We start from the raw sequence: 24,370 nt of genomic DNA, 5'->3' as shown, positions 1-24,370 counted from the left end.
AATAGACATGGTCATACACATTATACAAGAGGGAAGGACTAGGGTGGGGTAATGTTTGAAGCATTTTGCCATGAGATGATTGGGTTAACCAGCTAGCTTGCTAGAAGGCTTGAGCTCAAAGCCACATAGATCTCAGTCGAACCAAGGACAATGCTAAAGAAGAGGAAGGGGCAATGGAAGGTCTTATGCCTAAGGTCAAATCTCTTTATAACACTCCAGTCTAAAGCAATTTCCCAAAATAAGATGGTTGGTTGGGAACGCATAAGCATTGCCAGAAGATCACCCAAGCAAGAACATCAATGGGAGACCAAGAGAGAAGATATACAACCACCACGAACTAATACAATGTGGGCACATCCAGAAGGAAGAGTACCAAAAAGAGAAAGAAGAAGACATGAAGCCCAAGCAACCAAGTACCCTTTACAACTATCTAATGCTAGCTAGAATTTGCATGAACTATATATATTAAGGCCATGAAGTCATTTTCTATGGTGAAATGGGCTTTTGCTGGTGGACTTTTCTGGCAGACAAGTTAGGCTCCCCTTCAACTTCTCTAGATGGGTGGCTTTCTCTTCCTTGACAATTGCTTGCTCCCACTTGGAGCTGGAATTTATGGACATTAGTTGGGAAGCCATTTCGGTTGCTTTTTGAGCTTCAACAGACTTGTTATTGTCAAGTCTATGTATCATGACATGTTCATAAACATAAGTAGGAGCTCACATAAGTAGGAGCTCCTAGATATGGCTCAGGTTAATGTAATGGTATTTTTTGAGATGCTGGTGGTGTGAACACTTACATAAATATATCATATATATACAGCATTCTTCCAACAACAAAAAAGTTACAATAATTAGCTTAATATAATGCCCAAAAGTAAGCCCGAGTGCTAGACTTTATCCCTTCTCTACCTTGGCCAACCGTATTAACTAACTCCCTCACATCATCAAATTGAACTCTAAGAGCCTGTTCACGCACATGCCCCAGTTGCCAACCGTTTGGTATGTGGCTGGATGCAAACTGGTTCATGGGATTAATTTCGAAATTCCAATTTTGCTGCACTTAAATGCATGTGCAAAGCCATGCCAGGGAATTTTGGAGCATTCTGGTACGACCGTCTCTCCCATATGCAGCATCACCATGCAGACTCCATTGTCTCTGACCGAGCTTGTGGGGGAGGACAAAAACCCAAGCCTTGGGCAACGCAGTTGGAATCGAGAATCGAGATGGTATAAAAAAGAACATAATACATGGCTAAATATACATGAATAATCTCAAGTACATGGCTGAATATACATGAATCTGTAGGCCGCCACTGGGCCAACAAAGGGGGCGGCCATTTAATGTAGAGTGGTGTATAAAGAACTGGTACTTCTATATCAGTCTAGTCCGGTCCCCTCCCCTGTATATAAGCTCCCAGGACCCAAATAGTGATACAAAGGCTGCTGCAGCCCATTGCACTACTGGGCTAATGATGGCAATAACCAAGCTTCCATCATTGACTTGCAAGGGAGACCTGCTGCAGCCTGAAAATAATTAAAGACTTTGGAAAAACTAGTGGCCGCCTGCTGCTGTGAATGACTCGGTACATTTTCACCATACTTCATGCTACAGTGATGTCCTGCATATTTTTTCATTCCATTTAATGCTCCAATGATGACCTGCATATTTTTTACCATACTTCATGCTACAATGATGTCCTGCATATTTCTTTTGGAAAAAAAAAAAAACAATGGATGGTACGGTCAAATAGCATATTCCAGATTCGGGCAACCCTTTTACAAGCTAAATATAACACGCACGCATGCTTCTAAGAATATAGAACGTCTATTAATACTGCTGTTTGTAAAGTTATGTCAATTTTTTTCTCAGGACCTCAGTTTGATTTCCACTTAGCTCACCTTTTTGTGTGAGAATATGGGGTCAAGTTATCCTAACCTTTAACATTGGCTAATTAATTAATATAGTAGTCATTAGGTGACTCGTGTCTTTTTTTACTGGCTCATGGTGACATCTAATTTTTGGTTTATTCTGTTCAACAGAAAACATCACATTAGCATAGGACTTAATCCCTCTCTCTCACACAGTTACCCAAGCCTTCCTTGATGGCTATTAGACTGGCATTTCCCTAGACTAGGGCTTACAACCGTCACAGTACTCATCACTTACCCAAAACTGGCACATAATTAGGGCTTGTATGTCCACATGGAACCCAAGTGCGGGGTACGTCCAGGATTCGGAGTGATGCACTGCTATGGATATCCCAAGGGGCAGCAAAACACTAGGAGCTGTAAGTATGTGGAGTACAGGACAGGCAGACTGAACATGCCACCAGCCACACTACACGTATGATGTACGGAGAGCTTTGAGGTGAATTCCTTGGCCTGGTTTGCATGCATTTGGTCTCCTTCATGCAGTCATAAATTATGAGGATCAAGCAAAGATGCACACACATGGACACACACAGGGAGACAAGAAGATCAACCTCCAGAGCCAAATACTGCTCACATCCTTCTTCTGGAGTGTCGAGCTAGAGATGGAAGCACCACAGGGACGATAGACTCCCGCACTGCCTGAAAAACCCCAAGCACAAGGCCATGTGCAACTGCAGCATCCAAGCTTAGGATAGGCATTACCTGCCGTAGACAGCCGAAGAAACCACCAGCCCGAGATGATAACAGACATTTTGACACATGGAGGCTGTACCATCTAGACCAATAACAAAATGGGATTCCAAGACATCTTAACAACCCCGAAGCTAAACAAAGAAATGGCTTCGACATCAGCACACATAATTTTTCTATGATTAAGTTAGGAAGAAAACCTTCTTTTTCAAAGAGAAGGGATGAAGAGGAAAGGAGAGAGAGAGAGAGAGGGAGAGAGAGAGAAAACAAATTTAGAAGAGGAAAGATTTGAAGTTAACCTGTCAGTGTCGGAAGCTGAACAGACCAGAAATTGAATTCCGACCAAACCAAGTCTTCTCATTACTCGGTGGAGAAAAGCTGAGCTGGAACATTTCCTTGGATGCAGGCCCACTTCTGTCCCACAGCCCAACAAGCCTGGCTACCAGGTCTGCACTCATCTTGATATGCTCTTCATCATGAGGATTCGTCCAGATCTGGTAGGCTAACTTCACCTTGCGTTGCTTCGAGTCCAAAGGTATCCCCCAATGCTTGTAAACTTCATCTCTTTCAGCAGCTGTCAACCCCATTTTCAAGTGCTTTACAAATGACTCCCTCTCACGCTTTAAAGTGCGCATGCTGTTGGAGGAAATCACACAAACTTTATCAACTGAAAACTTTTGATCTTACAATAGTAAACATTTAAAGTGGGAGCTAGACTTGTAGACTTGGAAGAGGGAAAGATCAGAGAATTCATTATGTCCTACCTCAACCCAGGGCTTGCAACATGTTGTTCTCGTACAGAACTTCGGGCGTTAGGGCTTAGCTTTGAATGATGATTCCTTAACCATGTTAGCCTTCGCAGCTCAACCTCTACATATATTGCATCCGCAGGATCCCCACGAAACAAAAGATAAAACTGTGATCTGTGAATGATTGAAACATGGCACACATCCCAGAGTTCAAGTATCTGCTTCCGCTTTACATGGAAATCAGACTTCCATTTCTCAGGTGATGACGGAAGAGCCAAATTCGCAAAGTCAACTTCATTATTTTCATTTCTCTCTAGCTCTGAAACCTTCATCACAGAAGAAATTACCAAAAGATATCCATCAGACTTTTTACTTGCTGAAAATCAAAGCTCAGACTGCATCGTGTTGTGGAGAAACTAGTTGAATGTAAAACTTACACACTGAGGGCCTTAACAGATATGAACAGCATAGGCACCAAAACTCTTGGATGGATGGGCAGCATTGCCCATCCAGCCCCGAGAGTGCCCACCCACCATCGTCAGATCTCCGACAACTTTTTGGTGGACAGGCATATCTATATTAATTGATACCGAATCAAAAAGCTCTTCTTACCCGAGAAACAAGTAGCTGCTTCTGATACTGAAGCTTAGCAACCCTTTCCTTAAGATCTGTAACATAGGCATGAACACTCCTGATGTTTTCTTCTGCAACAAATATGAGCACACATTACAGAGCCTGTTAAACCAGGTCCTTGGCATGTCATCAAACAGATAACATGGGCACAATGATTGTGAGCTTTACCAGCTTGTGGTGGAGTGTTCTCATCAATCATGCACGCTTGGAGGGGTTGATGATTGCCATCTACAGAACTGCCACTGTTGAAGCCACCCACTTCATTCTGAAGTTTAGCAGGCGGTGTTCCAGCTACTGCTACCATAGGCAGACCAAGCTCCTCCACCGAGATGTGCATGTTAACAAGCAACTTTTCCAAGTCAGAGCTATTGGTCTCAGCATCCCCAGTTTTCTCTATATCCTTTGCCACTATCCTGTGAATTTCATCCTTCAGCGATATGCTTTTTCTGCTTTCTTCAATTATGAGATCTTTGGTAATAGGATAATCCTTTATCAAAGAGTCTGTTACCCGAGACTCGTAAATTTCATGTATCTCAGCCTGAAGCTTAGCCACACTCTCTGCTGCTTCTTGATTCATATCAGACTCTGCCAGGCATAAGCATTCAACTTCCTTTTGAACTGCCTCCAATGCCCGATTTGCATCCTGTGCAAGCTCGTTTTGCAAATGCTCTAGCTTGTAGATTTCCTGAAGTAGGATGGCTGAAGATGATGTTCCTTGTTTTTCTGAAAACTCTGTTTTAATGTTTTCCAATGATTGGTGCAAGTTCTCATTCATCTGCTCTGCTTCAATCGTACTGTCATGTTTCCAGGGCAGCCCCTTATCCTGTTCAAAGGCTTCATCACTTGAATGGCTATGGAAGAGGTGGTCCTCACATGAACTTGATAATGAAGAATCGACGGTATTAATTTTGGACAAAACCTGTTATGTTCAAGAGTATAGTCATAAGAACGCATTCCTCATGCACTATGTTCAATGGTGCTTACATTTTAGATTACAAAAGCCTGTGAATTATCTTATATTTTTCAGTTTTACAAATATGTGTGTATGTGTGCGCACGTGGTGTGTATACATCTGTGTACCAACACACATACATATACACGTGTGTGTGTGTGTGTGTGTCATGTTGCGTGTTGTGTGTGTGTGTGTGTGTGTGTGTGTGTGTGATGTTGCGTGTTGTGTGTGTGTGGGTGTGTGTGTGGTGCCACTCAAATCTAGATTGTTTTTATGGCGATGCTTGTTGGGCCTGCTCCCTATTGGAGAACTTCTTGAAAAAAGACACATAGCTGTAGTGAGATGCCCTTCTTGTCGTTGCATAAAGGAAAAAGTGATGCATCTTCTTTGGTCTTGTTCGCAGACCAAAAGTTTCCTTTGGCAAATTTTCTCCAACTCAGATTTCCACGGTATTCTTTCTGTAGATTTTTTTGGCTTTTTGGCAAGTGGCTTTCTACATTGGATCATGCACAGCCCTTTCTAATCTGGACTAGATATTGCGCTTTGTGGACAAAATGGCATGCAAGAAATCAGTTGGCTTTTCATTCTGTAAGGATTGCACGCTATCCCTACTTTCATTAATCCTTGCGTTAGTCTTTGTTTGACACCATCCACTTGGATCAGATCGATGATGGCCAATTGGCTTTGTTTTTTCATTGCTTTTAACTTCTATGACTGCTCTTTAAGAAGTTTGCCTCTTTTTTGAGGACTTCTTTCTTTGTACAGTGAAGCAATAGAACATAGCTTTTTACAACAACAAAAAAAAGTGTGTGTGTATGTTGTATTGCGTGTTTTGTGTGTGTGTGTGTGTGTGTGTACATGTACGTGTACGTGTACCGTGTACGTGTACGTGTGTGCACACATGGTGTGTATACATCTGTGTACATACACATACAAGTGTGCATGTGTGAAGGTACAAATCGACGCCCCCTTCTGAGTGTGGTCCAATAGCCACTTGAGCAAGGGCTGGCCAAACATTCTTAAGCAAAAACAAATTACAGCATGTGTATTTACAAGTGCTCTTGCTTGCTCCGTTGCCTCCATTTGTTTAAGAACACCATCTAGCTGAGACTGGGCAAGATCCCGTTGCTGCAACGCTTTACGCATTTCATCTTGCATCTAGTTCACACATGAAACTTCATACTATTATGATCATTCCTAAAGAAAACAAAACAAGTAGATCTTGCAATAGGAGACAAAAAGTACTAGCCCAGATGTGGTACCTTCTGGATTTGCATATCTTTCTCCAGTATTAATGCATCAGAGGAGCTATGGAGAGAAAAAGTAGAAAGCTGCAGCTTTGCTTCAAGTAAAGCTATCTCCCTTTTTAACTGCTTGATCAGGTCCTTATCCGAAATCACCTGAGTTTTCATGATCCAAAACAGCACCAAAAAAGTTGTGTAGGCTTAGATTCAATGCAAGAGGTGCTACAACGGTTCACTAAGTTGTACCACCAAGGTGCACTACTATGACTAGCTGCTCACCATGTTTACTTGGGCTCGGTTTGTCACTTCCTTTGCACAGGAAGCAAAAAACAGGGAGTTCCGCGTTTGCTCAACATGTCTATTTGATGAGCTCATGGTGCATATGATTGCAGTGCGGGCATTGCCTCCAAGTGAGTTTTGCAAAATGCGTGTTAGCTTTGAGTCCCTGAAAGGGACATGACCTGCTTTGGCCCTGTTTGATTCACTGCATGAACAGTCAATTGCTGTTGTTCTTAGATGCTGGTAAACCTTGGCGATTCCTCCTAATTCAAAGGAGCAAGGTTTTGAGACTGTTTGCGTAAGGCAGATGCTTCAAAACAACCATTGAGGTAGCTACCTGAGCTTGCGAATTACAGTGCTTAGAGTTAAGAGACTGCGGTTGATATAGCAACCTTCCTTTAGCCGAGTTCCTTCAGATAGAGTGAGGGATGCACGTTCACTTCCTGCAAGGTCAACGAAGTTCTGTACAGAAGTTTTAACTTCCTTCTATGAAGAGTATCCACACGTATCACACAAGCTTAAGGCCATGACCTTCACAACAGAAAGCCATTCTATATTCAAGTGGAACAGGCCTGACTGCTTTGGGAAACAGGCATGACTCACCAAAACTGCAATCAAAGATTTCATGGGTCTGTCATCCGCCACCACTCGAGGAGAGCTCTCAATTGTCTGCTCAAAATGAAAGCCAATGTCTGTTAGGAGAAGACTGGTGCAAGCAGAAGAGCGCAATGCAAGTGTGAATCAAATCCAAGGTCTCTTAAAAGAAGAATTTTTTGGTGCACTCCTACCAGTCTGATGATCTGATGAGACCTTGAACTAATATCGTTCAGAGCTGTCTCCCCAACCTGCCTCTGAGCTGCAAAAGGTAGAATTAAAAAAACCCTCCCTTCGGTCACACTGATGTTCACAACAAGGTGAATACTGCCTATTACATTTAAATGCATCCAGCCAAACAAGACACAAACAAAAAGCCATCAGAATGGACATACATACTTTCACAAAGATCCAGGAGACCATAGAGATGATCTTTATCTTGCACAACGTTCTCCACCAATCTCTCTATAACTGTCCCTCTCTGGTCAGAAAAAAAAAGCCGATCATAATGTGGATGATGTTCCTAAATACAAGATCCAAGCAAAAAATTTGTCGATTGCTTTTTTTTCAAATAAACTTGAGCCATTTCTGTGGCAAACCCAAGTGACATATTAAGGAGTTATGGGCCTAGAATTACCAGTTTTATAGGGTCAAACAGCAAATAGCACATCAGGCTGGGAAACCTTGTTAAAGCAGACCCACACCTAGTAGCAACTAGTGTTTTGACCCATGGCAATGGCTCAGAATAGAAACCAGTAGTAGGAAGTGTAGACAAATACGTGTGCACATGGGCACTCGCGTGCAAGAGCGTGCACACACAGACACAAACACAGATAGATAGATAGATAGGTAGGTAGGTAGATAGGTTTTATTATCGTTTTGTAAGGCTGCAGACAGCATGTCACGTGCACCCACTGCACTAGGATGCCACGTGTCCATGCTCATACAAAAAAAGTTGCAATAACCTTTTGGAGGTCTAGCAATGATCACTGCCCATTTTGTGAGCCCTAGTGTCATTATTAGGATTAGGTCATAAGACAGCCAGCCAATGCATTGTCCCACACACAAATGTAACCCATAAATTGTGTAGGTGTCCAGACAGCTCATTAGGCCAAGACCGGGGTGCCAAACATTAGGAGGTGTGTGTATCTGAACCCACAGGACAGTTCACAGTCCACATGCAAATACTGGGCAGTGTGTGCACCATTTTGGGCAGAAGCAGGCTGACTTGGTACAGCAACCAGGACATGCCATACAAGGGCGCAGGCTGGTCGGACAGCAGGTCAGGCTGATCTATCAGAATATGCAGCGGAAATGATAACCAAACTTGGGTAGACAAGAGCAAGTAGCCTGCAGCAAATAAACAGCACAAGGAACACAGAGAGATAGGTGTGTAAACTCTTCTCTATACACAAGATCCCGGAAAAACTGAATGAGAAAGTGGTGGGGGCTGAGGGGCTATATATACATCTCATAGAGGGCAGTCGGCCAGCAGTAAGAGTGCCCACGACTGAAGAAAAAATCCCACGACTGCATAAATGCAGTCGGCCAGCATACAGATGCCCACGACTGATGTAAACCAGTCGGCCAGCATACAGATGCCCACGACTGATGTAAACCAGTCGGCCAGCAGCCCTGAAGCCCACGACTGATGAAGATCCAGTCGGCCAGCACTGGGGTGCTCCTGGCATCATCTGGCAGCCCTCCCACCACTAGGAAAAATGGGAAAAAATACGGGGAGTGTGGAAAAATGATAAAACACCTCATAAGGGCGAGCACACCCACAACAAAGGCCCTGGTGTATACAAATAGACAGGAGATGACTTCTAACACCCCCTCTCAGCTCCTGACTGTGAAACCAACCCAAGGGAACTAGAGTGCCGCCTGAGCGTAGCCTGAGGTAGAGACTTCGTGAAGAGGTCCGCCGCATTGTCCTCCGTCGAACAATAAAGTAGCAAGATGTCACCCACCAAGATCTTCTCACGTACAAAGTGATACTGTATCTATATGCTTGGTCCGGGCATGGAAAACCGGGTTCCGAGCAATAGCTATACAACTCTGGTTATCGCACTGGATGACTGTGGGGTCCCTCTGTGGAAACCCAATCTCGCCTAGCAGCCTCCGCAGCCATACAACCTCACAAGCAGCACCACAAGCAGCCCGATACTCTGCCTCTGTCGAAGAAAGGGCAATAGTTGGCTGCCTCTTGCTGCTCCAAGAAACTGCTCCTGAGCCGAGGGTAAAACAGTATCCTGAAGTAGATCTCCTCGTGTCTGGATCTCCTCCCCAATCTGAGTCACTCCAACCTTGGAGCTTGACTCCATTCCCTCCTGTGTAAAGAGTCCCAGATCCTTCGTACTCTGCAGATACCGCAAGATCCGCAATCCTGCGTCCCAATGAGACTTCAATGGCGTCTGCATAAAAGAGCTCAACAGCCCCACGGAGAAGCTCAAGTCCAATCTGGTGTTCAGCAACCAGATCAATGAACCAACCAACTTCCTGTACTGCGAGGCATCAACTGGCTCACAAGGATCTGTAACGGTTAACTTTGTGTTCGGGTCCATCGGCGAAGTAATAGGCTTGCAGTTCTCCATCCCAAAGGCCTCAAGCAACTCATGAACATACCGCTGCTGAGAGACGAAAAACCCCCTCTGGGTCTGCCAGATCTCCAATCCCAAGAAGAAGTGGAGTAAGCCTAAGTCGGTCATCTCAAACTCCTTTGACAAGGCAGCCTTCGTCACTCCAATGTGCTCCACATGACCGCCGGTGAGAATGAGATCATCCACATAAAGGATGATGAGTGTGACCATGCCGCGTTCCCGAACGAGATACGGGTTCGGATTTGCAAGCGATCTCTGAAATCCAATCCGAATAAAGAAGGAATCAATCTTCTGATTCCAAGCCCTGGGAGCCTGCTTAAGACCATACAAGGCCTTACGTAACCTGTAAACCATCCCTTCCGATCCTAGAACAATAAAGCCTGGAGGCTGCTCAACGTACACCTCCTCCTGCAAGTCACCATTAAGGAACGCAGATTTTACATCCATCTGGTACACGGGCCACCTCTGAGAAGAAGCAAGGGCAAGAACGGTCCGAATCGTGGTCATCCGCGCTGTCGGTGCAAAGGTATCCTCGTAGTCGATGCCTAGCCGCTGAGCATAACCTTTAGTCACAAGCCTGGCTTTGTGTTTGTCCACCGACCCATCAGACGCGTACTTGGTCTTAAAGACCCATTTGACACCAATGACTGACCGCTTCGACCGCCTCGGTACCAACTCCCAAGTGTTGTTCTTCTCGATGGCATCAAGTTCCACCTGCATGGCTTTCCTCCAAGTATCCTATGAAAGGGCTTCCTTTACGGAAGTGGGCTCTTTGTCCTGCATGATACGAGACATCAAAGCATAGTTCACCTGAAGAAGCTCCGCCGTGTTGCTTTTATCTCGGACTCGATGTGATCTTCGAGGGCCGTCCTCTGTGGTCCACTCGGAGGGTAGCTCCGTGACACCTGACTCCCGAAGGGTGTCTAACAACCACCTAGGTACTCGAACAGATCGTGGAGCCTCCTGTGGTCGCGGGGGCTCAACTCCAGCTACGGGCTCAACCTCCTGTGATGACTAAGGTGGATCAACTGGAGTAGTAGACTGGGAATCATCATCAGACTCCTCTGGATCTCCAAGAAGTGGCGGCTCCTCGACAGTGGATGCTAGAACATGCTCGTCAAAGACCACATCCCGGCTGACAACAATCTCGTTCCTCTCTGGATCATACAACCTGTATCCCTTGGAAAGAGAGTTATACCCCACAAATACCAGCTTGCGGGACTTGGAGTCAAGCTTCCCCCTCTGCTTCTTCGGAATATGTATATACGCGTCACTCCCAAAGACACAGAAGTGCGAGACATCGGGTATCCTGCCAAAATATGCCTCAAATGGAGTCATATGGGGTACAGAAGTCGTCGGAGAGCGGTTAATGGTATGGACAGCCGTTGCCACAACCTCACCCCAAAGTGGACGAGGAAGATCACGATGCTCCAGCATGGTCCTCGCCATCTCTACCACAGTCGTGTTCTTACGTTCAACAACTCCATTCTCCGAAGGCGATCCGGTATTGGCCAATTCCCTCTTGATGCCATGTTCTGCACAAAACCGGAAAAATACAGTCGAGGAGAATTCACCTCCTTTGTCAAATCTGAGAGTCTTGACCTGGAATCCAGACCTGAGAGTCTTGACCTGGAATCCAGACTCTTTCTCCACCATCACGTGCCAATCCTTGAACCGAGCAAAAGCCTGGTCCTTCTGGGAAAGAAAGTAGACCCACGTGAATCTGGTACAATCATCAACAAGCAGCATGAAGTAGAGAGATCCTCCCAAGGATGGTATCTGCTATGGTCCACACAAGTCAGTGTGAATCAACTCCAATGGTTTCGAAGCCCGCCTGGAAGCCTGCTTCGGAAAGGATTCCCTGTGCTGCTTACCACGAATGCAAGAACTGCAGCGTCCTTGCCTATTACCAACATCTGGCAAGCCAACCACCATCTGGTCCCGGAAGGCACCGCAAAGCATCCACATTTAAGTGGCCAAAACGAAAGTGCCATAAGTCTCCGACCTGAGAGCCTGTCAATGAGGAGAGTGTAGAGAGCTTGTAGATGCCATTCTCCACACCGCCTTCCCAAACAACTTTCCCTGTCTCACGGTCCCTTAGAGCAACTGAATGCTCCTCAAATTCCACCCGAAAGCCAGTCTTGCATACCTCATACACTGACAGAAGATGAAAACCTAGAGCAGGGACATAAAGAACACGGGAAGCATGCTTGCCCCCCTTGCCGTCGGGAATAATCTCCATCCGGCCCTCACTATGTATCGGAATAGTGGAGTTATCGCCAATAAAGATACGACCTGACTGCCATTTTAGATCCAGAAAGAAGTCACGGGATGGAATCATATGCCTGGAAGCACCACTGTCAAGAATCCATTCTCGGGTATCCTTCGCGGTGAAGCCAACTGCCTCCTCGCTCGAAGATGATGAAGCATCGGAGTCCACCATCTCTAAGTGCACAAATGCCCGAGTCTTCGCAACTGAGGCTGAGGAATCAGCACTCTTCCCTAGGGCACTTCCTCCAGTAGTGGCCTTTCTCGCCACAATCATTACAAGATCTTTCGGCCTTCAGCTTCTCTCGTTCTGGATCAGGCTTCTTCTCGGAAGACTTCTCCGGTGAAGCCTTCCCTTTGCCCTTGTTGGTATTCCGGCCTTTCGACCGTTGGCCAGTTAAGGCCTCCGAACCTCCGCCGTGAGGAGGGTTCGTGAAACGTTCCTCCTGGTCCAAGACCATTGGCACAAGCTCCTCCCAAGTAATGGTGCTGAGCCTGCCACTCGTGATCAACGAGGAATAGAAAGCAGAATACTGACCAGGCAAGTGGGAAAGTAAAGTGATGGCCATATCTTTGGATGATATCTCTTTCCCAGCTTGAAGGACTTCCTGCTGAAGGGCCTGCAGCTTGTTGATGTGTTCCCGCATCGTCGAGGACTTTGCAAGGTTCATAACCCGTATCTGCACTTCCAAGGATATCCGTTTCATGGGTGACACCCTGCTATACAAAGAAGCCAAGTGCTCCCATGTGCCTCTCGCCAGCGTCATGTGCTTCACATGGTTGATCACTTGTGGTGTGCAATTGAGGAAAATAAACGACCGGACCCTGGCGTTGACACGATCCCACATGTGTGCCTGTGCCTCTCGGTCCTTCCTTGTCGATAATAACTCCCCTTCCTCAGCTTCCGGCCGTGGCACCCCTATGATAATAAAATCAGCAAGGTCATATGACTCCAGAACCGACTCCATCATGACCTTCCAGATGCCGTAATTGGACCCGTCCAACTGACGATCCACTAGGAACGTGGGGAGAGTCGGAATCTTCACGTGCTTCTCAGCCATCTCTAACAAATCTGCCATTGTGGAGAGTAACCTGAAAGGGTGGGTGGGTGGGAAAAAAAAAATCTGAAAATCTGCAAGTGGCTGTCCAGCACTTTTGCCCGCCTTCCTCTTGCACCTTCTCTTCTCGTTCAGCCCGAAACAGTCCACCAATCAGCAACCTGTTGCTCCCCCTCTTGCTCAGAAAAAACGCCCAAGATCTCCTAGAGCCTAGGGCTCTGATACCATGTCAAAATATGCAGCGGAAATGATAACCAAACTTGGGTAGACAAGAGCAAGTAGACTGCAGAAAATAAACACCACAAGGAACACAGAGAGATAGGTGTGTAAACTCTTCTCTATACACAAGATCCCGGAAAAACTGAATGAGAAAGTGGTGGGGGCTGAGGGGCTATATATACATCTCATAGAGGGCAGTCGGCCAGCAGTAAGAGTGCCCACGATTGAAGAAAAAATCCCACGACTGATGAAAACCAGTCGGCCAGCAGCCCTGAAGCCCACGACTGATGAAGATCCAGTCGGCCAGCACTGGGGTGCTCTTGGCATCATCTGGCAGCCCTCCCACCACTAGGAAAAATGAAAAAAAATAGGGAAAAAATACGGGGAGTGTGGAAAAATGATAAAACACCTCATAAGGGCGGGCACACCCACAACAAAGGCCCTGGTGTATACAAATAGACAGGAGATGACTTCTAACATGATCAGGCAGCCCAATTCAGGTCGGGGACCACAACTATGCCTAAAAATAGGCATAGTGCCCTTCCTCATTCCTCATCCCTCACATATTCAAGCACAAGCAGATCTATATATATATACCTAGATGAATCCAGGAACATGCCCAAATTCACCTTTTAGGAACGTGCATGTTATATACTCATGGTAGTCAACCCACAAGACTATATAACTATCAACTCCATTATGCATAGTATGGACTAGATACTACGACATCCCCACTAACGTCATCAGTGCCCAATAGTGGGTGTAGAACTCTGTATCAAGATATGCTCTCACCAGCAGAAATCCCTGACCCGCAAGGAGCAAGTGTCAGATCTTCCACAGGCAGCCCCCTCATGTGTGGAACCAGCCCAGATGAACCAAGCCTCCAATTCAACCTGGAATTCAGCCCACAGAGGTAACTGCATACTTCACAAGGATCGTCTTGATTCAACATTGTACTTCATTAGCATATTCAGCAATACAAGCAAATACACCACAAGATGGGACCCTTAAATGGGTTAGTTGAGAACCAATCAGGTCTCTCTCTCGCTCTCTCTCTCTCTCTCTCTCTCTCTCTCTCTCTTCGCATATGCCCTCATGTTGCATTCTACCGACATTAATGCCTCTCTCTCTCTTCGCATATGCCCTCGTGTTGCATTCTACCGACGTTAATGCCTCTCTCTCTGTCTCTCTTCGCTGCCCCACCTGCACCTCCTTCTCTTGCCCGTTTCCCCACCCGTCCTTGCTCAGGCCCGCAAGGCAGTAACATAATCGTGTATCTCTCTGAATGGGGCTCTGAAACTGTGCCCAGCTGGTTGAATAGAATGCCATGAAGGTCAGGGTAATGGGATGGCCTTTCCCGGCAGCTGAACAGTCTTATCAGCAGTCTTATTGGTCAGATGGAAACACACCTGAATGCATGCACGTACAAACCAATTCTGGGCTCACTACTCAAAGATGGCCTTAAGGCAATCTGGGACATAATGGGGAAATGAAGGAAGCCCATACCTTACAGGTTGAGAAGCTCTCCAGTGAGGTGAGCCGACTGAAAGAGCGAGTGGAATGTCTCACATACGTATCGAGGAGGGCGAACTCACACACATGGAAGAGCTTACCAAGAAAGTAGAGGCAGAGATTCAAGAGAGCATGGTAGCAACAAAAGAAGAACTTGTGCGGGGATGGGCCGATGTAGTAAAACAGGAAGCGGAGAAGGAGTGGACAGCAGTGGTCAAGAAACATTGAGCGTCCACCCCCTCCCCATCATAGTGGAAGAGAAGAGGAACATTCTACACGAGACACTCCAAGAAGAGAAGCGGAGGAAGACTAACACCTTACACACTCAGGTATGGCAGAGGGTAGCTCACCCAAAGCAGATGGAAGGAACTGAAGGTATGTATGTATGCATGCATACATACATATATGTATGCATGCATACATATATGTATGCATGCATACATACATATATGTATATATATGTATGCATGCATACATATATGTATATATACATACATATACATATATGTATGCATGCATACATACATATACATATATGTATGCATGCATACATACATATACATATATATATATGTATGCATGCATACATATATGTATATATACATGTGCATACATATATGTATATATACATGTATATATATATATGTATATACCTAGATGAATCCAGGAGCATGCCCAAAGTCACCTTTTAGGTATGTGCATGTTATATATGTATGTATGTATGTATACATACATACATACATTAATATATATATATGCATATGTATATACATACATACATACATATATATATATATATATATATATGTGTGTGTGTGTATATATATACAGATGTGTATATATATATATATATATACATACACATATGCATATATATATATATATGTATATATATATGTATATATATATATATACATATACATATGCATATATATATATATACATATACATATGCATATATATATATATATATGTATATATATATGTATATATATATATATACATTTACATATGTATATATATACATTTACATATGTATATATATACATTTACATATGTATATATATATACATATATGTATGCATATGTATATGTATACATATATATATGTATGTATATATATATATATACATGTGTATATATATATTTACATATATATATGTATACATATACATACATATATGTATGCATATGTATATGTATACATATATATACATATATATATGTATATATATACATACATATATGTATATATATATATATATATACATATACATATATGTATATATATGTATACATATATACATATATATATATATGTATATATATATATATATATATACATGTGTATATATATATTTACATATATATATGTATACATATATATACATATATGTATATGTATATATATATATATATACATATATGTATGTATATATATACATATATATATGTATACATATATATATATGTAAATATATATATATGTATACATATATATATATGTAAATATATATATGTATACATATATATATTTACATATATATATGTATACATATATATACATATATATATATATATATATATATATATATATACATATATATACATATATGTATGCATATATGTATATATGTATACATATATATAAGTATACATATATACATATATGCATACATATATGTATGTATACATATACATATATGTATACATATATATACATATATGCATGCATACATATATATATATATATATATATATATATATATATACTAGATGAATCCAAGAAAATGTCTGAATTCACCTTTTAGGAATGTGCCTGTTATATACTCATGGTAGTTAACCCACAAGACTATGTAACTATCAACTCCATGATGCATAGTATGGACTAGATACTACGACATCCCCACTAACGTCATCAGTGCCTAATAGTGGGTGTAGAACTCTGTATCAAGATATGCTCTCACACATGCACTCCACACAGACACACACATACAACCATATATTCACACAGCCCTTCGTACTGAGTTTCTGTCAAACCTCTGGAGATGCAGGGCAGACTCAGCCATAATGAAGCCTAGCACTAAGGCAAGTAGCAAATAGAAAGAATTAGTACAGCAAATAAGTGGTTGATAAGATAAATGCACCGCTAAAGATAGGAAGAACAAGCACAATATCAACTGGCCGCAACTCAGACGAAAACAATGTGAAATTTGCATGTCCGCTAATACGGCTGAATTATATACCTAGATGAATCCAAGAAAATGCCCGAATTCACCTTTTAGAAACGTGCATATTATATACTCGTGGTAGTCAACCCACAAGACTATATAACTATCAACTCCATTATGCATAGTATGGACTAGATACTATGACATCCCCACTAACATCATCAATGCCCAATAGTGCGTGTAGAACTCTGTATCAAGATATGCTCTCACACACACACTCCACACACACATAAGAGCATATATTCACACAAAGCCCTTCGTGCTGAGTTTCTGTCAAACCTCTGAAGATGCAGGGCGACAGACTCAGCCATAATGAAGCCTAGCACTAAGGGAAGTAGCAAATAGAAAGAATGAGTACAGCAAATAAGTAGTTGATAGGGCAAATGCACCGCTAAAGATAGAAAGAATAAGCACAATATCAACTGGCCGCAACTCGGACGAAAACTTCACAATGTGAAATTTGCATGTCCGCTAATACGGCTGAATTATATACCTAAATGAATCCAGGAAAATTCCCGAATTCACCTTGTAGGAACGTGCATGTTATATGCTCATGGTAGTCAACTCACAAGACTATATAACTATCAACTCCATTATGCATAGTGTGGACTAGATACTACGACATCCCCACTAACGTCATCAGGGCCCAATAGTGGGTGTTGAACTCTGTATCAAGATATGCTCTCACACACGCACTCCACACACACACACACACACATAAGAGCATATATTCACACAAAGCCCTTCGTACTGAGTTTCTGTCAAACCTCCGAAAATGCAACGCGACTCAGCCATATATATATATATACATATATCTATATATGTATATATAGATATATATATATAGAGAGAGAGAGAGATAGATTATATATGTATGTATGTATGTATATATATATATATATATATAGATAGAGAGAGAGAGAGAGAGAGAGAGAGAGAGAGATTATATATGTATGTATATGTACATATATATATATCTATATATATATATATAGATATATATATATATAGATATATATATATATAGAGAGAGAGAGAGAGATAGATTATATATGTATGTATATGTACATATATATGTGCATATATCTATATATATCTATACATACATATATGTGTGTGTGTGTGTGTGTGTGTGTGTGTGTGTGTAGAAGGTGCAAGTGTTAAAAACCGTGAAAGTGCAGGTCGTGAGGAGTAATCTCGTGAGTCAGGGAAAACCCGTGAGACGAATTTCCATGAGAAGAAAATCCGTGAGATGGATTTCTATGAAATGGAAATCCATGAGAGTTAATAGCATGAAAGTTAAAAGGGTGAAGCGAGTCTCCATGAGACTGAACTCCATGAGAATTAATAGCGTGAGAGTTAATAGCATGAGAGTTAAAAGCATGAAATGGATTTCCCGTGAGACGGAAATCCGTCATACATATACATGTACATATACATACATACATATATATATATATATATATATATGCATTTTCGTTTGAAACTTTTTTGTCGTTTCAAAAAAATATGACATTTCTGAAACGTTTCTGAAACCCGTTTCAAATCAGGCGTTTCTGAAACTCCTGGTAACTAGCACTAACTCCTCTACTACGTCCACAGGGGGACTGAAACACACGGCTGTACATGCCACCACAATCTCTGGCAACCCTCCTCTCTTTGCGGAGAGTCGGGGTCATCTGTGACAAGAGATATGCGTGAGCCACCTCCCTGGTCTGCTGAGGCTCCAAGGCTATGGAACCATCTGGGCTCCAAGGGGTGCGCACCCCCTCTCGGCGGAAGTTGGGGCCTGAGACGGCAAAGAAATCTCTGGTGACCGATCCCCTGCTTGGGTCCAAAGGAAGCTCTAACATGATATCGATACTCGATATACTCAATCCACTGCTCCTCCACGGCCTGTAAGGAAAAATGGGTTGTCACCATCTGGGTGCCTTACCCATGGGCTCTGGGCTGCAGGCACTGAAGGGAGGCCGGATACTCCACTATTGGTCCCAAAAGGCTCGAAGCCTCTCCTGGCCTGATGACTGCAGGGAGATGCTGACCTCCTGAAAGGCACTGTCAAGTCCTCAACGGCTCTCCCAGGGGTACCATAATCCCTCAATCTGTCCAGTAATGATGGGGTCCTGGATGAGGCTGGGATCCACGCTGATTGTTGGCGGTCCTGCTGCCAAGGATTGGCGAGGCTAAGAATCACCGAGGCATGGTCCGAGAAAGTCGTGCCTGCAAGGATGCCCAACATGCCACCCCTGTCACAACCCCACTCATCCATATAAAAGCCGTCGAGGTGGGAGGGGACGGGGCTCACTGATCTGCTGTCAGAGTGGGAAAAGGAGAGGCGGCCTGGCGAGTGGCCAAACTCTAGAAGGGCCAAGTGTCCGAACCTCTGATGTAGAAGAGAAGCTCCTCCCGGTTGGCGCTCTCAGGGCCTGAAACTATCGGGTCTGGGCATCCCCCGCTGCCTCCAGGTCCTTAAGCATGTTAAAGTCTCCTCCCATGCACCAAGCATCCGCCATGGACCTAAAGCCAGGACATGCACTCAGAAGCCCCATTGGTGGTGTAGATATTGAGGAGCTCTAGGCGGGTCTCCCCAACGCGAAGAATCACCCATTGAGCGCAGCCAGATACAATCGTGCCGGAATTCTCCATCTGGGAGGCTACCGCTTGGCTCATCGAAATGCAGAGTCCCCCCTGGTTCCCCAGGCGACTAAAAGCTGTATCACTCCTGCCCGGCAGAATGCTCCTGCAGCAGTGGGTGCGGCCAGCTGTGAGGTGATGCTCCTGGATCATACAACATCAATGGCGCTCCCAAGCAAGGCTCGTTGAAGCTCCTCGCAAATCCGCTGGGTGCCCCCACTGCCTGCCTGGCTGTGGTCTCAGGCCGCCCAATATGGCTCCTTGGTTGGCTTGGTTGGCTGTTGTGCATTCATCCCCACTGGTGCGCCCTAAGCCCTTACCAGCCTCTGCTCTGAATTGTGCTCTCATGAAGTCCACAAGTCCTATATCTCGCAATTGTGGAGAAGCAGAATTCCAGCTCAATAATTTTAATTTGAACAGGAGGCTGCTTCAGGATGATAGCCATTAACAAATGCAGGTCTTCGATCCAGAGGCCTTTTCTTATTAGATGATCTGCTCAGTGCAATAGAACCAAGCCTAACCGATGCACCCTAGCCTAGCCTTGAATGACATCAGATACTAGAACTAAACCACACTGATGCCCCTGCCACAAAGGGAGAACTTACGCTACTAGACAAGAAAGCAAGTATGCTAACTACACAAGTATCACAAGAAAGCAAGCTATCTATGCCCACCTCTTTTGCAATTCTGAGTTGATGAAATGGCAATTCTGAGTTGATGAAATGGCAATAAAACACATAACAACTTCAAACAAAAAAGATGAGGTGTTTTAGTTTACCAACCTCAGGATCATCCATTAGCCGCAGTGGACCACTTTCTGGATTAAGAAGGTCGTTTGCCACCTCATTATAAATCTCAAGTGCTGAAAATTTGAGCAGGAAACTCCGATCATCATGCTGCAGTGGACAGCACAAGATGAGCAAGGCTACTAAAGCAGTATAACATACTCATTATTGTCACGCATAGCTGGGACATTCACTTCATACCATGCAATGATGATAAAGTTCATGGTATTCCCCAATAACAGGACTTCGTACCTGCTTGATGTAGCTAAATATGTCATCTGCAGCACTCTTTGTGATACCATGCATCGTGTATGTCTTTCCACTGCTCGTCTGCCCATATGCAAATATAGTGGCTGCAATACAAAGCATTGCAGCCTCAGATACAAAAGTTGTCCGTACAAGTAAGCAAAACTCAACACTCTGAAGAAGCAACCGTTGACATAACTCTTAGGCTGCTTACCATTCTTCCCAGTCAAAGCTGAGAGAGCAACATCTTTGGCACCTCTCTCATAAACTTCTTTTGTTGTTGTTTCTGCTCCAAAAACCCGGTCTGTCAACATACCAGAAAGGAAACTTAGCCCAGAATAAACACACATGCAACATCTGCTGATTTCAAAGCAAACAGAGGATACATGAGTACATGCTCGTCCGAAAAAACAAATATCTCCTAATTTGATGCCACTTTAAGAATGGCAAAGATGGCTTCTAAACCAAAGTTTCAATGATGCCTAGAAATATCATGTCATAAGTACACTATATACCTCGAAAATTGTTCAAGCTCTCTTAAAATCATTTTGCTTTCTAATTTGAAGCCTCCACCATCTTCTAATATGCCACATAATCTAAGACAAAAGTAACACCTCTGGACTTTCTTGTAGGGGAGCTTCAGACGTATCCGATGGACGACCTCTGAGCCTTATGTGACAAGCTGCACCGCCCATGGACCATTGAGCCAAAGGTCATCCGAACACATGGGGCCATGAGATTCAAACCCAGCACATGCTGTGATGAAGTTGAAACGCATCAACTACTACGCCCACAATCTATTGATGCTATGTAGAGTGCAAAAACGCCTTTCAACTAGACCCGAGGGAAGGGGAGGAGAGATGAGGGAGGGAGAGCGAGTGGTGTTGGGGCTGTTGTGGTGGACAGGTTGCTGTTTTGAGTTTTTTGTCAACACCCTCGTCTTATGGTCTCCCCTAGAAAACATCAGTCCTGAATCAAGATAGTCTCGCCTACCCTCGACTTTCAGGCCTTCACCCTGAACAACGAGCTTTTTGCAGCGAGTCTTTTCAAGACACGAAAAAAGCTTTACAATCAAAATACTGCACAAGGGGGGGCTTCATTCTGGAAAACAAAAAAGCAACCACTTCACTGTAGAACAGTGTGATGTACCCTACTGCCCAATATGATCAATCTAAAGGTGTGAAGTCCATTATATTAACAACTGTGGCACGCTCGGACCCTATTATAGCACATTCATGCTAGGGGTAGGCACATTAGGCCCTCTGGTGCAAGATCTGCAGGTTGTCCAGCAGGTACTACTGAAAAATAACTGTTGAAAGTGTGCCAGTCAAATAGTTAATTGCATATTAATCTTCCTTAGAGCAAGTGATTGTGGAAACTGTAACCTGCAAAGCTATCCAACAGGACTACTTGTCAACTCGCAGCCAATTTAGCCTTTAAAAAAGCCTACTTTGGCTGCCCCATCTTAATGCCTGTGCAGAATCACCTTGAAGGCAAGCCTGCTGAATCCTTTTTCCTCTACTCTACATAAGGTGTTGTTTTCCCCATCCAAACCTCACCAAAGCACAGATGGTGCAATGGGTTATATAATCCATAGGAGGATCAAAAAAGAACTCCACAACTGAAGTTGGAGAAACCTCACCAAAGCACGCTTCACCTTGACAAAACCTGGTGCAATGGGTTATATAATCAGGATCAAAAAAGAACACAACTGAAGGTGGAGAAAATGGGCTAGGTGGAGCCATGAACCTCCTAAAGTCTTTACATAAGTGTAACTTTCAGCGTTTAAGATCAGATTTGGGCAAAGCATTTGTATTTACACAAACCCCTTCAACCTTCATTATAGCTGCTTTACTTGACCACAGATTTTGAGACACTGTGTCATGTCAATCAGCCTCATCCTCTAGCACATAAGTTGAATTTTTTTCCCATGTGATTCTCTCCCAAGTTAGAATACGATACATGACATCTTACATCCGTCACCCATGTGCAACAGAATTGACAGAGGCCTGTGCGAGAAGAAATCAAGTTACTCACTTGCAAGCCACAACAGCCCTCAAGGTTGCCTCAAAACTGCTTGGTATCCAAATAGCACTATGGATCCAAAAGCAGAAATCACAACAGATCAAAATTGAGACGGATAGCTCACCAAAAACATAGGATTGAGGGAAAGAAGCTCGCTCAGCAGTGTAGGCGATGGTGTTGTCGTCCAGGCACTCCCACACAGAGAAGTCATTCTTAGTGAGCTCTTTGCCATTGAGAGGTCTGAGACGCACTGTGACAAAGATCTTCTCTTCCGTGGCTTTGCTTTTCCATTGCCCCTCCATCCCAACAGGGACTCCTAGAGCACTGTTGAAGGTATTCAACATTACCACCACAAAAATATCTTTGGTTTCGGCTTCTGCCAGTCAGATCCAGGGCAAAGACAGTGTTCTCCCCGTTTCAAAGATGCTAGCAAAAGAATGTAGGTGCTTGAATTGTTCTACTAGACCCAAATTTGGCAGGACATGCATGTATTGTGCCTTGTCCTGCTTGAAGAGAATGAATGAGCTTATCTTGCCTGAAGAGGATAAGAAGCCTGTGCTTGTACAAATATGTTTGCTTTTCTTGATTGCAGAGATGTATCTGCTTGTCTTGCTTAAAGAGGATATCGAGCCTCTGCTTGCAGAAATGTGTGATCCTGTATTGCTTGAAAGAGCCTATGGCGCAATTGCTTCCATGAATGCATAGAGAATAGTCCTTCTTAAACAGGATATGTCTGCTTACACAAAGAAGTGTGCGCTTGTCCTTCCAGAAGCGGACATGGAGCCTATGTTTAGAGAAGTCTCTGCGCTTTTCCTGCTTGACGCGATTAGAAAACCTGCGCTTTAAAAAAAGTGCATGCGCCTTCTGACTAGCAGAAAACGGCGCTTTTTCAGAGCTGCAGGAGAAGATCTTCACTTCACTGCGCAAGACACCCAGAAAATAGCGTCTAAGCTTGCAGACAGGGATGGAGCTGATCTCCGCTTTCAACACGGGAAAATATTTTCTACCTTTCTGCTCTAGATGCCGGAAGAGGCCCTCGCTGTGAAATGCAGGAGCTTTCTTCTACTCCAGTGGCTAGAGGAAGGGTTTTCTCTACACTGCAGCTCTAGGGGAAGGGGTTTCTCTGTGTTCGGATGGAGCAGTGTCAAAACCGCCATTTCGGAGCAACATTGGTTGGCATGGCGAAGAGATAAATGCTGCAGCAACAGAAGCACAAGCACAAGCACAAGCAGAGGAGAAGCCGGCTGTAGCTGTTGACTGATGGCAGTGATGCGAAGGAAGACATGGCACCACCATTGAAGGAAAGAGAAGCATACAAAAAACCTGGCCAAAAAAGTTGGTTGCGGGCGAGGGAGTTTATTCGGTGGCTAAGATGTTTCGATTAACCGTTACTATTTAATTAATTAATGCCCAAAACCTTCCAAGTTCCCATCATGTCAAGTGGTATGTGCTTATAAGGCCCAACAAGGTAGGTCCTTCACAAATTAAAAAATAATTACACCACCTCTAGAAGTGTATAGTAAATTTCTACACACCCCCTGGCATAGGTCCATGTTTTTACGGCAACTCACGAGTGTATGAAAGGGAATCGAATGCCGTAGAGGTCCATGTTTGTCCATGTTTTTACGGCAACTCACAAGTGTATGAAAGGGAATCAAATACAACACTGTAGAGGTCCATGTTTGTCCATGTTTTTACGGCAACTCACAAGTGTATGAAA

At 43.8% G+C, this 24,370-nt stretch overlaps 1 protein-coding gene across 6 annotated transcripts; it reads right to left on the bottom strand.

Annotated features, from left to right (window-relative positions):
• Nucleotides 1-1,224: 1,224 nt before the first annotated feature.
• Nucleotides 1,225-23,980, bottom strand: LOC147630062 (kinesin-like protein NACK1). Of its 6 annotated transcripts, none has more exons than XM_086811686.1 (16): nucleotides 22,775-23,980; nucleotides 20,840-20,929; nucleotides 20,632-20,732; nucleotides 20,377-20,490; nucleotides 7,472-7,553; nucleotides 7,267-7,334; nucleotides 7,082-7,147; nucleotides 6,816-6,940; nucleotides 6,479-6,683; nucleotides 6,218-6,355; nucleotides 6,009-6,113; nucleotides 4,172-4,922; nucleotides 3,983-4,074; nucleotides 3,386-3,696; nucleotides 2,921-3,257; nucleotides 1,225-1,707 (listed from the first exon to the last, which is right to left on the bottom strand). In XM_086811686.1, exons 1-15 carry the CDS (start codon nucleotides 22,992-22,994, stop codon nucleotides 2,924-2,926), a joined length of 2,802 nt encoding a protein of 933 aa, XP_086667812.1. In that variant the 5' UTR covers nucleotides 22,995-23,980; the 3' UTR covers nucleotides 1,225-1,707; nucleotides 2,921-2,923. The 6 variants fall into 6 exon arrangements, with proteins under 6 accessions (XP_086667812.1, XP_086667810.1, XP_086667811.1 ...); XM_086811684.1 differs by having other exon boundaries at nucleotides 1,225-1,658; XM_086811685.1 differs by having other exon boundaries at nucleotides 1,225-1,618.
• Between the last annotated feature and the right edge of the window lie 390 nt (nucleotides 23,981-24,370).

Source organism: Cibotium barometz, chromosome 17, assembly GCF_041138505.1.
Source record: "Cibotium barometz isolate CiBa-2024 chromosome 17, ASM4113850v1, whole genome shotgun sequence".
In the NCBI taxonomy this organism is placed as follows: Eukaryota; Viridiplantae; Streptophyta; class Polypodiopsida; order Cyatheales; family Cibotiaceae; genus Cibotium; species Cibotium barometz.
Note: the sequence above shows the minus strand (reverse complement) of the source record. Positions and strands in the feature narration are given on the sequence as shown.